This window comes from Cynocephalus volans, chromosome 17 (assembly GCF_027409185.1).
Source record: "Cynocephalus volans isolate mCynVol1 chromosome 17, mCynVol1.pri, whole genome shotgun sequence".
Lineage (NCBI taxonomy): Eukaryota > Metazoa > Chordata > Mammalia > Dermoptera > Cynocephalidae > Cynocephalus > Cynocephalus volans.
Window position 1 is genome coordinate 44126763 of NC_084476.1, and position 17423 is coordinate 44144185.

Consider the following 17423-nt stretch of genomic DNA (forward strand, 5'->3'; position numbering starts at 1 on the left):
CCCCCCCCACAACAATGTCCTTTCTGTTTGCTTGTCGTATCAACTTCAAGGAATTGTAGTTGTTATATCTTCTTCCCCCACCTCCGGTTTTTTTTGTGTGTGTGTGTGTGTGAATTTATATATTAATTTTTAGCTCCCACCAGTAAGTGAGAACATGTGGTATTTCTCTTTCTGTGCCTGACTCGTTTCACTTAATATAATTCTCTCAAGGTCCATCCATGTTGTTGCAAATGGCAGTATTTCACTCGTTTTTATAGCCGAGTAGTATTCCATTGTGTAGATGTACCACATTTTCCGTATCCACTCATCTGATGATGGACATTTGGGTTGGTTCCAACTCTTGGCTATTGTAAAGAGTGCTGCAATGAACATTGGGGAACAGGTATACCTTCGACTTGATGATTTCCATTCCTCTGGGTATATTCCCAACAGTGGGATAGCTGGGTCATATGGTAGATCTATCTGCAATTGTTTGAGGAACCTCCACACCATTTTCCATAAAGGCTGCACCATTTTGCAGTCCCACCAACAATGTATGAGAGTTCCTTTTTCTCCGCAGCCTCGCCAGCATTTATCGTTCAGAGTCTTTTGGATTTTAGCCATCCTAACTGGGGTTAGATGGTATCTCAATGTGGTTTTGATTTGCATTTCCAGGATGCTGAGTGATGTTGAGCATTTTTTCATATGCCTGTTGGCCATTTGTATATCTTCCTTATAGAAATGCCTACTTAGCTCTTTTGCCCATTTTTAAATTGGGTTGCTTGTTTTTTTCTTGTAAAGTTGTTTGAGTTCCTTATATATTCTGGATATTAATCCTTTGTCAGATGTATATTTTGCAAATATTTTCTCCCACTGGTGGTTGTCTTTTAACTCTGTTAATTGTTTCTTTTGCTGTGCAGAAGGTTTTTAGTTTGATATAATCTCATTTGTTTATTTTTCCTTTGGTTGCCTGTGCTTTTGGGGTCGTATTCATGAAGTCTGTGTCCAGTCCTATTTCCTGAAGTGTTTCTCCTATGTTTTCTTTAAGAAGTTTTATTGTTTCAGGGTCTATATTTAAATCCTTAATCCATTTTGAGTTGATTTTAGTATATGTGAGAGGTATGGGTCTAGTTTCATTCTCCTCCATATGGATATCCAGTTTTCCCAGCACCATTTGCTGAAGAGGCAGTCCCTTCCCCAGTGAATAGGCTTGGTGCCTTTGTCAAAGATCAGATGGCTGTAAGTGTGTGGGTTGACTTCTGGATTCTCTATTTGATTCCATTGATCAGTGTGTCTGTTTTTATGCCAGTACCATACTGTTTTGGTTATTATAGCTTTGTAGTATAGCTTAAAGTCGGGTAGTGTTATGCCTACAGATTTATTTTTTTTTGCTCAGCATTGATTTGGCTACACGTGGTCTTTTATTATTCCATATAAATGTCTGGATAGTTCTTTCCATTTCTGAGAAAAATGTCTTTGGAATTTTGATGGGGATTGCACTGAATTTGTATATCACTTTGGGTAGTATGGACATTTTCACTATGTTGATTCTTCCAATCAAAGAGCATGGGATATCTTTCCATCTTCTTGTATCCTCTCTAATTTCTCTCAGCAGTGGTTTGTAGTTCTCATTATAGAGATTTTTCACCTCCTTGGTTAACTCAATTCCTAAGTATTTTATTCTTTTGGTGGCTATTGTAAATGGGCAGGCTTTATGGATTTCTCATTCTGCATGTTCACTATTGGAGAAAAGAAATGCTACTGATTTTTGTGTGTTGATTTTGTATCCTGCTACTGTACTGAAATCATTTATCAATACCAAGAGTTTTTTTGTAGAGGTTTTAGGCTGTTCGATATATAGGATCATGTCATCTGCAAACAGGGACAGTTTGACTTCATCTTTTCCAATCTGGATGCCCTTTATTTCCTTCTCATCTCTGATTGCTCTGACTAGTACTTCCAACCCTATGTTGAATTGGAGTGGTGAGAGTGGGCATCCTTGTCTAGTTCCTGTTCTTAAAGGAAAAGCTTTCAGCTTTTCCCCATTCAGGACGATATTGGCAGTGGGTATATCATATATGGCTTTAATTATGTTGAGATGCTTTCCCTCTATACCTAACTTATAGAGGGTCTTTGTCATGAATGAGTGCTGAATTTTATCCAATGCTTTTTTAGCATCTATAGAGATGATCATATGGTCCTTGTGTTTGACTTTATTAATATGGTGTATCACATTTATTGATTTGCGTACGTTGAACCAACCTTGCATCCCTGGGATGAATTCCACTTGATCATGGTGAATAATTTTACATGTGTGTTGCTGTATTCTGTTTGCTAGTATTTTAGTGAGGATTTTTGCTTCTATATTCATCAAGGATATTGGCCTGTAGTTTTCTTTTTTGGTTATATCTTTACCTGGTTTTGGTATCAGGATGATGTTTGCTTCATAGAATGAGTTTGGGAGATTTGTGTCTGTTTCAATCTTTTGGAATAGTTTGTCAAGAATCGGTGTCAATTCCTCTTTGAATGTTTGGTAAAATTCTGCTGTGAATCCATCTGGTCTTGGGCTTTTCTTTGTTGGGAGCCTTCTGATAACAGCTTCAATCTCCTTTATTGTTATTGGTCTGTTCAGATTTTCTATATCTTCATGGCTCAGTTTTGGGAGCTTGTGTGTGTCCAGAAATTTATCCATTTCCTCCAGATTTTCAAATTTGTTGGCGTATAGTTGTTTATAGTAGTCTCGAATGATTCCTTGTATTTCAGATGAATCAGTTGCAATATCGCCTTTTTCATTTCTAATTTTTGTTATTTGAATCTTCTCTCTTCTTTTTTTTGTTAGCCATGCTAATGGTTTGTCAATTTTATTTATCTTTTCAAAAAACCAACTTTTTGATTCATTGATCTTTTGTATTGTTTTTCGGGTTTCAATTTCATTAAGTTCTGCTCTGATCTTAATGATTTCTTTCCGTCTGCTAACTTTAGGTTTGGATTGTTCTTGTTTTTCTAGTTCTTTAAGGTGAAGTGTTAGGTTGTTCACTTGCCATCTTTCCATTCTTCTGAGGTGAGCATTTAAGCCGATAAATTTCCCCCTTAATACTGCTTTTGCAGTATCCCACAGGTTTTGGTATGATGTATCATTATTTTCATTAGTTTCAATAAATATTTTGATTTCCTGCTTGATTTCTTCTTCTACCCATATGTCATTAAGTAGAATGCTGTTTAATTTCCATGTGTTTGTATAGTTTCCAGAGTTTCGTTTGTTATTGACTTCTAGTTTTAATCCATTGTTGGTCTGAGAGAACACATGAGATAATTCCAATTTTTTTGAATGTATTGAGACTTGATTTGTGACCTAATATGTGATCTATCCTGGAGAATGATCCATGTGCTGATGAGAAGAATGAATATTCTGAGGTTGTTGGGTGGAATGTTCTGTAGATATCTGCCAATTCCAATTGATCTAGAGTCTTGTTTAGATCTTGTGTTTCTCTACTGATTCTTTGCCTAGATGATCTGTCTAATATTGACAGTGGGGTGTTCAGGTCCCCTGCTATTATGGTATTAGTGTCTATTTCCTTCTTTAGGTCTAATAGAGTTTGTTTTATAAATCTGGCTGCTCCAACATTGGGTGCGTACATATTTATGATTGTTATGTCTTCTTGATGGATCAGTCCTTTTATCATTAAGTAGTGTCCCTCATTGTCTCTTTTTATGGCTTTTAAAGTCTATTTTGTCAGATATAAGAATAGCTACTCCAGCTCGTTTTTCTTTTCTGTTTGCATGGCAAATCTTTTTCCATCCTTTCACTCTTAGTCTATGTGAATCTTTATGGGTGAGGTGGGTCTCTTGTAGGCAGCATATAGTTGGGTCCTGCTTTTTGATCCAGTCAGCCAGTCTGTGTCTTTTGATTGGGGAATTTAAGCCTTTTACATTAAGAGTTGTTATTGAAAGGTGTTGATTAATTCCTAGCATTTTATTGCTTGTTTGGTTGTCTTAGGTGTCTTTTGTTCCTTGCTTTCTGATTTACTGTTTGGTTTCTGTGTTTGTTGGTTCCTTAGGTTGTAGATAGCATTTCTGTTTGTTTGTTTTCTCTTCATGAATGCCATTTTTATTGTAGTAGTGGGTTTTGATTTTTCTTGGGTCTTTATGGCAGTGGTAGTTATTTTTCAGGAACCAAACCCAGTACTCCCTTGAGGATTTCTTGTAAGGGTGGTTGTGTGGTAGTGAACTCCTGCAGTTTTTGTTTGTCTGTGAAATATACTATTTGCCCTCCATTTCAGAAGGACAGCCTTGCAGGGTAGAGTATTCTTGGCTGGCAATCTTTGTCTTTTAGTATTTTGAATATATCATCCCATTCCTTTCTGGCTTTTAGGGTTTGTGATGAAAAGTCTGATGTTAGCCTGACTGGGGCTCCCTTATAGGTGATTTGATGCTTCTCTCTTGCAGCTTTTAAGATTCTCTCTTTGTCTCTGAGTTTTGCCAATTTGACTATAACATGTCTTGTAGAAGGCCTTTTGGGGTTGAATACTTTTGGAGATCGTTGAGCTTCCTGGATCTGAAGATCTGTGATTTTTCCTATACCTGGGAAGTTTTCTGCCACTAATTTGTTGAATATGTTTTCAATGCAATCTCTGTTTTCCTCCCCTCCTGGAATACCCATGACTAGGATATTTGAGCGCCTAAGGTTGTCTGATATCTCTCTCAGATTTTCTTCAATGTCTTTGATTCTTTTTTCTTTGTTTTTGTCTGCTTGTGTTATTTCAAACAGCCCATCTTCAAGTTCAGAGGTTCTCTCTTCAACTTCGACAAGCCTGCTGGTTAAACTCTCTGCTGTGTTTTTTATTTTGCTGAATAACTTCTTCAGTTCAGCAAGTTCTGCTACATTTTTTTCCAGGACATTGATTTCCTTGTACATTTCCTCTTTCAGGTCCTGTATACTTTTCCTCGTTTCATCATGATGTCTAGCTGAGTTTTCTTGTATTTCATTCAGTTTCCTTAGAATTATCACTCGAAATTCCTTGTCAGTCATTTCAAGGGCTTCTTGTTCTATAGGATCTAGAGTTTGAGATTTATTAACTTTTGGTGGTGTGCTTCTTGATTTTTTGTATTGCTGGTATCTTTTTTTTGATGTTTATTTATTGTGGCAGGGGGTTTCACAGTCCACTGGTTTGAGACTATTGACTAACTAAGATGTTGCTGTGGTTGCCAATTTTGTATGGCTACTTCTGTGACTGCTAAGTTGGCCTCTAGTGCCTTGTGTGTGTGGTTGCCTCGGGTCTTGGGTCTCTCTGGGGAGCCACCTCTCTGGTCAGCTTGGACTCTGCTGGGCTGCTGGATCACAGGGCGGTATTGGAGGGTGTGTGGTCTCTGCTGATCTTCCACTTCCCGTGCAGGACTTCTCCCTGCTCCGTGCACTCTGGCCTGGGCTGCTAGATCACGCAGTGGCAGCCCCACAGGGTGTGTGGTTTCTGTCAAGTCTCTGCCTCCCTAGCTGGACGTCTCCCTGCCATGTGCGCACTGGGCTGGGCTGGAACGTGTCTTCTGTAACCCTCGTCTATCGGCCGGGCCTTCAAGACCCTGCTCAGCACCGCCTCGCCCATGAAGTCTAACAGTTTCTGCTAGGCGCAGACAACCGGTCGCTCTGGGTGCCTTTGTAGCACTGTGTAGATCTTTCTCGGGACTTATCACCTTCTTCCTGGTATCGTGGTTATTTGTGTGCTTGTCTTATCTTCCACACCAGAGCGTGAGCTCCTCAGGGGAGGAGCCCGCATCACACGGTTCACCTTTGAATCCCCATGGTGTGGACCGAGTCTGTTGCCCGCCCGCAGTCAGCTCTCCGGCAGGTTCAAGCAAACTCGGGAACACTCCGACCACACTATTCCTAACCAGAAATCGGTTAGGCGTTTTTCCGAAGTGGTGGCCGCAGAGATGGTATCTGCCGCCCGGTAACAGGAAGTTTACCGGGGGCTGGAGACCAGGGTGCAGTGGAGTGACAGTTGGCCCAGCCCGTACTTCCTTGCCCACCTGACACTGGCTGGGGATGTCCCACGCCACCAGCCCCGCCAGAGAACCATGGAGGGAGTGGGAGGGGAAGCCGGCCCGCAGGCCCCGGGAAGCCCCGCGCTGTGGCGAGCAAGTGGGAAGGCTCAGTGAGGAGCCGAGCCAGGTGAGGAGGACAGGACTAGCCGAGCCAGGCCACAGCCGCCACCACCTGAGAAAATGGAGGCAGCCCCGGGGCCGGTGAGTGGCCCGGTGGGGCAGGCGGAAGCCAGGCAGGTGTCCGCCCCCCGAGCAGGGCCGGGCCGGGGGTCACTCACGGGGCTGGGCCGGGCGGCTCCCTCTCTGCCTCCGCGTCATCACCGTCGCCATCCCCGTCCTCGGCCGCTGCCACCTCAGGCTGCTCACTCGGTCCTGCGGCACGGCTCGGGTGCTCCTAGAAATCTTCTTTTATGCCGGCCTGAAACCTCGAATCCTGAATAGGGCAGCTGGCCGATGCAGCTAAGGAACAGTTCTTTTCCTGCTCCACACTTCAACACTGTTGCCTGTAAACGAGGCAGCCTCTCCTGCCAAGGGCAAAGTGGCGGTCAGCGCCCACGACCGGCCACCAGCAGCGGTCCTCCCTTAAGAGACGGCAAGAGGGAGGTCCACAAGTTTCCTGGCTGCCTGAGGCCCAGTGGCCACCTTTTCCACCTCAGCAACTCAGCGCCAACTGCCGCAGCCACCGCCATCTTAGGATCCGCTCAGTGAGGATCTCTTACCATTTTTCTAAGAGAATTACACACCCTCTTTATATTAAAGATATTAATCCTTTGTCTTATTTGTTGCAAATATTTTTCAAGTTATTTCTTCTTAACTTTGAAGTCATTACATCTATAGATTTTTTTCCTTTTTTGTTTCATTTATTGCTTCTAAATTTAGAAAGATCTTTCTCATCAAGACATTTGACACTTACAGACTCATATTTTCTAAGTCTTCTAGCAAACTGAAGAAAAGGGAAGCTTTGTTGTAGCTTGATGTAGGCTGCAGAGCAAGGAATTCCTAATAGAAAAGAATTTAAGCTGGCCTTGAAGGACAGGTAGGATTTTCACAGGAATAGAGGAGAGGATATCCTAAACAATAGAAGAAGAAAAGAAAGGGATAGATAGGCATTATGAAAGCCCACAGAGAGGCAGTGATAGCTTGGGATCAAAAAAGGAATAAGGATCCAGTGGATGAAAAATCCCAAACTCTTTTAGAGTCAAACGTATACCTGTATTGAGAAGCTCTCACTGCAGAACTCCATGTGTGTATCTTTTCACCCAGATTTTAATCTAGATTAAAATGCAGGCTAATCCCACCCAAGAAGTAAACATGCACTGAAAAAAGATTTAAAAAATATCCCCCAACCACCCCCCAGAAATCTTCACTGGAATATCTACATTAAGTTTGAGTTTTCCTGAAGATATCTTTTAAACACACATATATTTTAATTTAACCACACATACACACAAAAAAGACATGTATTCCAAAGATTTCACACAAAGCAGAACACTCAGGTAATTCATATCTTAATATCTCACCTTCTGTTGAAATCAACCTGGATGGAATGATCAATTACAAGGTCAGCAGGACAGATAGGGTTTATTTTCTCTGGATCTCCTCCTAACTTTTTCACAGCATCACGCATTGCAGCAAAGTCAACCACAGTTGGCACACCCCTAAGAGAGAATTAAGCAGAACATGTGTAATTGTAAACACGTGTAATTGGATTTCTCAGCTTTTGCTTCCATTGATAATACTCATAAGGGACTAACTCTTCAGAAAAGTGAAAGCTTCTAAGCATATTTCCTTGAGCAGAAATCATATAGGTAATAAGTACCGTGACTGAGTAGTATCTCTATATACAATTTTATCACTGTATTAAATTTAATGACAACTATGGTCTAAACAGAGAAACTATGGGAAAGCTGGTACTTAAAAACTCTGAACCTTTTACTGCTATGACCGCCTTCCATTCACATGGAGGGTTGACAAAGACCTGAAGAAGACATACAGATCACACATTAACTTCAGACCAAATTTAAAGGAATGTTTATAATTCAGAAAAGTAGGCTGTGAATCAAATTTATGTTAAGTGGATCCTTCCTTCTTATTATCTAAAAAGTATAAAATTTGGGTGATCTTCCTCTAGGAAAAAGAAATTAGGTCTCTAGAAGAAATAAAATAACATCATTTAAAAATGGAAAGATAGTGTCTCAAAAAAGAGGCTGTGATGAGGAGCAAGGAGTCTGAAGAAGAGCAGGATGTGAGCTGAGGCTTACACAGCACCGATCAGGCCTTGTGAGCTACCTGTCTCCCCTCAGAAGACAGCACATCATGTTTCAAGTACAGCTGTTTGAAACCTGGTATCCTGGGTGACAGGACGAGAAGGGGAAAAGATTCCAAGACATCTCTGCTCTGGGCTATTCTTTTCACCTTTCCCTAGGATACTCAGGACTAGGGTCTTTGAGGCATTGATCCTTGCCACTGGAAAAGGCGGGGTGACTACACATCCTGGTTTGCCTTATACAATCCCAGTTTATTCCTGCTGCCAGGAATAATAGCCCCTTTTTTCTTTCAAACGTGTCTTAATATTGGGTGATAAATTATAGTCACTGCAGTGGTTTTTTTTTGTTAAAAAATTTTTTTCTTGAAAGGCTGAAAGAGAGGCAGAGAAGAAGAGAGTCAGGTAGCATTAGGCTCACGTAAAGTCCTGCAGGATGACACGGGCAGGCTTAAATGGCACCTCTATGTTCTCATGTTGCATGACCTTCCAATTTAGGATATTTTCAATGTCATTTTTCTTCACCAAAAATTCATCGCAGTTCCGAATGGCTGCCTCCAGGAGAACTCTGATGGAAAACGGTAAGCGTCCTAGAATAAGAGGGTAAGCACAACAAAACAAATAAAGACCATGAGACACCCTATTATAAGAACCTTCTTTAAAGCCACTCTAGGTAAACTTGATATGAGGCATCAGACTATTCTACCAACAGGGAAAGAGGGTAAAGTGACCAATGGTTTAAAAGATATGGATCTTGAATGGGTTTAAGAGATATTCAGTAATAGGAAATACCCGCAGGCTAGGCAAAAGTAAAATATTAGTTTATTCTTTCATTCTAAATGGTTGCCTTGCCTTTGATTCCAATAACAAAATTTTCCATAAGTCATCACATCTCACCATCAGTCCAGAGTTTTACTGTATTGTATGTTAGCAAATAATATATGTTTATACACACACAGAGTAACATTGCTAATGAAAACAAATGCTCAAGAAATGAGGAAATAACCCCTTTACAATTATTGTAATTAAGACCAAAGTATAGGTACATCTTTCAAAGAAAATAAAACACTAAACACCATGTAATATGGCTATTGGTAACTGGAGTTTCTAGGCTAAAACAATGGTAACTCATAGAAAAACTATTTTGTTTATTTATTTAACAAAAATTTCATCTTTGTATATGAAAATTTACTCACCAATATTACCTGGAAATATTATCTGGAAAAGACAGTGCAATGGTAGAAAAAGCAGAGGATTTGGAATAAAGAAGACTCGTGTTCTTGTCCTCTTCTGCTACGCACATACTTGTTATCTGAGCATATGTCACTGACTCTCTGGGCCACAGCTTCCTCAGGATTTCTTATATTTTATAAATATGACCCCATAGGGTGGTTATTCAGATTAAATGGTATGTTATATATACAAACACTCTATATACTATGAAATGTCATATAAATGTTACATGTATATAATCATTACAACCAAATTAAAAATGGCTAATATAAAAAAGGTGTGTGTGTGACAGAGTTTGTATGTTTATGTGTTTAATCCAAGAACATTCACTCCTTCTCTCTTACTCCCTTTTCCAACACTCCCAGCGGCTAATAAATTACACAGCTCGATTATAATGCAAATGAGATTCCAGTTGCTATCAGAGCAATTACATCATAGAGCCATATACCTACCATATCTTGAATCCTCCAATTTATTCAAATTGAAGAATTTCTTTCCTGGTTGTGTAGGATCCAATGGCTCAGCAAGGTGGGTGAATGGGTTGCTCATGATTACTGATGGCCTTGTGTCCCTGAAAAGGAAAGAGAACATTTCATTCCTACTTTTGAAGCTGGACCTCATTCACCCTGATGAGCGTTTGCCCTTTTTAACAATTTCAGTATATATTCACTGAAAGAAGTTGCTTATTATATTTTCAAAGTAGGGGGATGGTGGGACATAAATGAATACAAGAATGATATTCTTAGCAAATAAGATGGGCTTCTGTGAAGCTACTGTGAAAGCTTGCATTCACCTCTCAAGAGAGCATAAAACCCCCAATTTTTTTTGTCTTATTTCTACAACTTCCCAACATTCTTCCACTGAAGAGTACATCTCACTGTAAATCCTGAATATATGAACAAACCTCTAAGATGGACTCATGTCCTGCTTGGCAGGAGGTAAGAAGTCCATATCAAGTGACATGCGATTGTATGAAACTTGCACTTTCAAAGTTAGGACTTGAGAGAAGTAGTTTTCTAGTACTGTCCTCTGAATTGCCAGTTGTAACAATCTCTGTAGCATTTTTAATAAACTTGAACACCATAGTTAGAATACTCCCTAATTCGCTTTTACATATTGTGGCAACAGTGTATTAACATTAGGGAATTTTTAAAGTACATTATGGTGGCATAAAGGCCCAAACTCCTCAGATATGCTTGGAGGGGACCCTCTCTGCCCCAGCTCTGGGCAGGACTTCTCATGTATCTTTTTACAAATTACAGGCAGTGAACAAGAGAAGACACTATTCCTGGCCTCCACCACACAGATGAACAGTGATTTCAAAGAACTTTACACAACTTAGAGCAAAACACACTGGGGTGGGAGTCAGAAGACTTGCTTTCTGGTCCTACTTCTTGGCCAAAAATCCTTTAATCAATCCATTCTGCAATATTCTTAATTTTAAGAGAAGAACAGTTAACATTTCCCTACTCAATCCCAGGGTTTTTTATGAGTAAATATTATTTAAATATTCAACATATTAATGGAATGACTGATATGGAATGATCAATATATTACCATAAAATGAAAAGCACTGTGTATAGAAAAGGATTGTTTGTGAGTAAAAAGTTAGAAGTGTGCCTTTTCTCTACGGACAGGACCATATCTTCATTAACAGCCCAAAAGGTCTGTCTGGGGTTACTTTAAGAGGGACAGGGATCTAGAAGTCAGGACTGTGAGAAACACTCAGTTTTCACTGTATATCCTTTAATATTGTTTGCATTTTTAGCTGTGTACACACATAACTTTTAAAAAAACTAGTTAAATTTTTAAAAGAAATAGATATTTGCACAGGTCCTCTGTCCAAAATGCAGTACAGGTTGGGCATCCCAAATCAGAAAATCCAAAATCCGAAATGCTGTAAAATCTAAAACTTTTTGAGTGCCAACATGAAGCTCAAAGGTAATGCTCAACTGGTACGTATTTTGCAAATAGTATTCAAAAATCTGAGACACTTGTGGTCCCAAGCATTTCGGAGAAGGGTTACTCAACCTGTATTAGGTAGTTCTGGGGAGAAGCAGTTAATTGAGAAGCAGCCTTTTGTCTTCCTGGATTACCAGTGCTGCAGGCGACAGGACAAGCCACTGGGTACCTGTAAAAAGGCACACGACAATGTAGAGGAAAACAACGAGGTGTCTGTCCACTGCCTCTTTCCTAGGAATTGCTACTCCCCAAGTCTGCAGCAGTTGCCAAATGTGGGAGAGAGGGAAGGTATCTGATCCAGTCTGGGCCAACTGACTTCCTACTCTAGGAGTTTGGGAACTGAAACTAAAGAAAGAATAGCAAAGGTCGCTGGGAGATACTGTGTTTCTAAAAGTATAAAAACATCTACATCCTGGGCCATCTGCATTAGAATTACCTGGGGATTTTCTTGTTAAAAATGCACATTCCTGGGTCTCCACTCCCCCTTCTTTGAACTACTAAATCAGAGTGAATGGGGGAGGTGGCAGGAATCACCACCTTTAACCTCCCAGGTGAGGGGCTTGCACTTCACTGGGAAGCAGAGACAGCAGGAAGATGCAGGAAAGGGGAGGGGCACATTCTAAAGCAGGAGTCACCATCAAAGTGCCTCCAGGGCTCAGGAAGAGAACCTGGACAAGTGAAGCAGGTTGCACAGGGATTAGGCAGCCTGGGAAGCATGTGCCCACCTAGGGGGGCAGAGCTGCAGGCAGGAACGCCTGCCCAGTGCTGACAGATCATCCAATTTTTCAAGTGAGCCTGATAATACAGATTTTTATATGAACTGTCCTGGTTTATAAAAGTTGGCAATTAAATTTTTCTAGACTAACCGTGTGCGTCTGTGGCATGATGGCCAAACCAAACACACCTGTGGTCCCTATTTGACCAGAGGTGACAGGTAACCTGGGAGGGCAACTGAGTGTCAGAAACTGAAATAGAAAAAGAGGGGGATGGATTAAAAACGGAAGAGGCAAAATTTCAAGAAAATGGCCACTGAGTGAATGGGGAATAATCAAAGGGGAGAAGATATAGAACTTAACTCCAGGTGTGGAGGATTGAGGGCTGTTAGGACTCCTTTGGGAGGGAAGAAGGTGGCTTTAGTTTTTGAGGTGAGTGCTTTATAAGATAAAGTGCCACACAAATGCAAGAGATTTGTCATTAATTCCCACTAAATGAGCAGCCAGTCAGGAGGAAAATACCTATAAATACTCTGTTGAGTAAGAAACATGCTAGCTTGTCTGCAGAGGGAGAAGTCTACAAACCTGTGGGATCAGAAAATAAGACTAAAAATTCCACTAGAATTCTGAAGAAGTATATTTAAAGAAGCAATAGTGCTACTCTCCCTTTGATTTGTCACCCAGGCCACAGCACCCAGACTAAACTTCTAAGCCCTAAACAGTAGCAACTGCAACAGTAAAACTGCTGTTGGGCCTCCCTGAAAAAGCAGATCAACAGAACAATGTGTCCACAGAGGCTGCGGGACATTTCAGAATCTCTGCACCAGTGCAAGTGGTGGGAAACTTGCAGGACTGAGCGAGAAGGGTCATTTACCTCTTTAGGGAGCTTAAGTCTCTGAATCAGCCCTAGCTCTGTGTCAAGTCGTGAAGGGGCCAGGTGCCCTGAGTCTGCCAAAACTTTATGGTTAAACCAGTTGCTAAGTTGTATCCATATCTGCCATTATGCAGTGAGGACCAAATGTGTTGATTGATTTCCAGGTAGCTTACAGATGCCTTACAGATCACTCAGGAAGCCTCCCACAATTCTTGCTATTCCCACCACCCTACAAAGTCAGCTGGTATCTCAGGATGGACATCGTGATCAATATGGTGGCTCTTGTAGAAAATGGCTTGTTTTAAAGCGCACCACCACCTGCCTCCCTTTTTCCTTGGAAATTAGATAATTATCTAGTTTCACTATATTAATGAAGCAAATTCCACTTGCAGAAGTATGGAAAGAGAGGAACCCATTACTACTTTCTAAGACCAGAATGTGCAATACACTTCACACCACCACGAATCCTGGCAACACCTCCCTGAAGGAAAGCATATCATGATTTCCTTTTCACAACTGAGGAAACTGAAGCTCAGAGGGATGGAAAAACTTGCCCAAGGGCATACAGCTAGTAAAAGAAACAGCTAGGTTTTGAACCCCAGCTCTTTCCAAAACCCCAAACCACCTCTTTAGGTGCAGCAACTCCTGCTCTGAAGGTGATGCCAGCTGGAGGTCACCCACCAGCCCCAGGACTCGACAGAGCCACGAGAAATCCTGCCAGGAGAGACTCAGCTCCGAATACTGGAGTTGTTGTTACTTCTTCCCTGGGGTCCCCCAAGCAACCAGGGCTGAGCCAAGCATTGTCACATGTCCCTGCTACTCTTCACTAAGCCACAGGTCAGTAGAAAGCAACAGCAGCCATGTTCTGGCAACCAAACATTGGTTTGGCTTAGAAGTTTGAAAACAGTCCCTGCATCTAAGCCTAGAGGACTCTTGAATTTACTTTATTTTTTTTTTTCTTATGGTTAGGAATTTATCCCTCTCTCTCTTTCTTCTTTCTTTCTGCCTATCTATCTATCTATCTATCTATCTATCTATCTATCTATCTATCTATCTATCTATCTATCTATCTATCTATCTATCGTATTCATGAGATACAAAGCTAATTGTCACCCTCATGCCCATTATATGAGGGTCAAATTCATGCTGGGGGCATACCCACTACCAGAAATAACTTTTGTACCCCGTGTCCCCCACCCATTTATCCCCCAACCCCCCTCCGCCTCCCCCTCTCCCCTCAACTTCAATTTGTAGCCCTAGGAATGTTCCCTCCCTCTGTTGGATCAAGGCACTACTGTTGTCTTTCTTTCCTTTCTTCCTTTCTCTCTTAGCTCCCACATATGAGTGAGCACATGCGGTATTTATCCCTCTATGCTTTGCTCGTTTCACTCAACATAAGTTTCTCCAGGTTCATCCATGTTGTTGCAAATGGGAATATTTCATTCTTATTTATGGCAGAGTTGTATTCCATGGTGTCTATATACCACAGTTTCCTATCCAATCATCCATCAATGGACATTTAGTTTGGTTCCATATCTTGGCTATTGTAAACAGAGCTGGACTCTGGAATTTAGAGCCACTCCAAGGTTCCATCTGTACTATCACTCTTGTCTCAAATCTCCTTACAGGAGTTCCTAGTGGTTTAGTAAAATCCAGGAAAAAGCCCAAACCAAGCCTGTTTCAAGGAACGTGTGAGGAGAAAGATCTTTGGCTTGGGAACAGGTTCAGATCCAGAGTAAAGTGCAGGCAATGTCAACGCCCCCTCAACCCACTTTTCCCAGGCCAGAATCCCACCATCCCCACTCCTTGAGTATTATCACAGGCTCTGAAAACTCCCAAACTAACATTGTCTAGGAACCTCACTAAATGGCCAGGGAGCCCTCCTACTTCCCACATCCACGTAGATACATTAGGGATCCTATTGTTTCAATTCTTTTCTTCCTGCAGCTTTGTTCTTGTCTCTTTTCTCTGTTTTATCTAATCCTCATTCAGTAACAAAAGAGAGGAATGAACAAACAAGGAGAGTAAATGTTGACTTTTTGGTAGGGGAGTGGAGTGTTATCCTAATTTTTTTTCTTTTTTTTGGAAGTGGGGAGAGTGAGCATACATGGCAATATTTGGGGATGCTGTCTTTTCTTTTCCACAGGATGAGATGATACTGCATTGAGGAGAGCGGAAAAAAGAGGAAAAGAACAGGGGGGAAAAAAAGAAAAGAAAAAAAGGGGGATTGAAATCTCTTAAGCAGCAAGGTGGGTACAGTCATTCAGGGCTCATCCTTCCAGGGTGCTGTCAGAATGCTCAGGGCTGGGGAACTCTTGTCCCTGGCCACTGAATCAAGCAAGACGCATCGTGAACAGTTCTTACACAAAATCAATCAAGAGTTACCTGCTCTGTATCCGAAACCCTTCACTACACCTAGTTCACATTCTAAAAGTGAGCATAATTATTTGGTAGAGAAGCAATGCCTTTCAAAGCATCTTGAAATACCAGCTGGGTGACTTGTACAATGTCATGATTCCCACGGGTACACTTTGTGCATGGAAGGGTGGGAGTGGCGGGTGAAGTTTCTGAACTCCAGATTTTTAAAGGAAATCACTAAAAAATACCAAATATTAGGCACAGGCAGGCAGATCTGAAGTAAGATATTTAACAAATGAACCTCATAAAAATGTGTGGGGAGTTCAGAGCAGAGAGGTTCCTCCCCAACTACAGGCTTGCTGCTAACTGATCACTGGCCTCAATTTAGGACACCTGCAACTGACTTTGAGTGGCACCTAAGGGACACCTTGACCTCAGATGCTAAGGAGGTAATGAGACAGAATCAGAGAATGTTGAGCTTTCTGTAAAGAACTCATGTACTATTAGAAATCACCTAGCATTTGTCTGAGGAGGAAATAGAGGCCCTAAACACAAAGTGACTGCCTAGGGTGACAAGGCTCATTGTAGTAAAAGTGGGAAGAAAATAAAGCTGATTTTCCCTCCAATGAAAAGCAAAAAAAAAAAAAAAAAAAAAAAAGCTTAAAATATTTCACAGGTAGAGGTGAAAAAAGTACTACTTAAGGTATCACAGTCTTTCAGTGCTTGATTCAGAATTTCAGAGAACTGATGGCTAAACTTTGGGGAAACAAGTTATGGTTTTTGACTTAAGTTTTTGACAATCTGCCCTCAGTGCCAGTTTATTCCAACGGAGGTAGAGGAATAAGGGCAAATCCATTTTATCGATGTAATATGAAATACATAATTCCTTACTCAGATTCAACATAAGAAATGTGTGCAAAGATTCACATTAAGTGAGAAAAGTTTTTTACTTGCAGAATAATATATATACTAGGATCCAATTTAAGTTAAAAAACTTCAAGATTATTAGTATAGATTCATTTGTACATACACCGTTGTATATACAAATGCATACAAAAAAGAAAGATATAAAGTTAACATGTATTATCTATAAACTGAATAACACATTGTATAAAAGGGGAACTTAAACTTTTTATATTATATACTTCTGTACTATCCAAATTCTATTTCTGATTAGCAAGTATTCATTTACAACTTACTTTCTTTAAAAACTAGAGCAGTCATTTTAACTTTGTACATAAATACCTATAATAGCATCTCTATAAAATGAGAACCTGACATCTTCAGTGATGTTCTTTGAAAGGATGACAGAACAATTCATAAAGTTCCTGGAACTAAAATATGCAGGTCTTTCTTTAATAATGCCTGGTGAGGATTTACTTAAAAGTAAATTTGTGGCTATAACTCGAGATAAACCTACTTTGCTTTCCCAAATATGTCCTTTGTTATCCACCAATGGAGCGAAAAGTTTCTGGAGAGAATCCCTAAATGGTTCATACTCAGCTTTAGATGGGCAGTCTCATACTTGAGGTCAAACATACCAATCCAAGCTGACACCCCCTGTCCTCTTTTCACCCATCCCCAAATCCCTTTCCTCCTTCTCCAATCCCAGAAAGACAAATACCACATTGCCTCTCATAGAAGTAGACAGTAGAATAATGGTTACCGAGGCTGGAGAACAGGGTGATGGGGGGTGGGGGTGGGGCAGAGAAGTAGTGGATTAATAGGTGTAAAACTATGCTATCTACCCTAAGTGAATCATTATGCAGTATATGCATGTATTGAAACAACAAACTGTACCCTACAAAAATAAACAGAAATGGAAAAAAGGTTCTACGATTAATTCATTCAATGTATATTTTTGTTAACTAATTTGTGTCAGAAACTGTCTTTGGTCCTGGAGATACACCAAAAGACAGACGAAGTCCCTGCCCTCATAGTACTTCCATTTTAGTGGAAGGAGACAAACTAAACAAATAAATAGAAACAGAATGTTGGATGG

At 40.7% G+C, this 17423-nt stretch overlaps 1 protein-coding gene across 2 annotated transcripts in view; it reads right to left on the minus strand.

The window, feature by feature from the left end:
• ACO1 (aconitase 1) overlaps positions 1–17423 on the minus strand; it is a 63182-nt gene that overhangs the window by 32636 nt on the left and 13123 nt on the right. For both annotated transcript variants that reach the window (XM_063081804.1, XM_063081805.1), the window contains exons 2-4: positions 9967–10085; positions 8703–8871; positions 7539–7676 (exon numbers count right to left, since the gene is read on the minus strand). In XM_063081804.1, the coding sequence (XP_062937874.1) occupies positions 7539–7676; positions 8703–8871; positions 9967–10063 (404 nt within the window). In that variant the 5' untranslated portion in view covers positions 10064–10085. The remainder of the gene's footprint in view (positions 1–7538; positions 7677–8702; positions 8872–9966; positions 10086–17423) is intronic.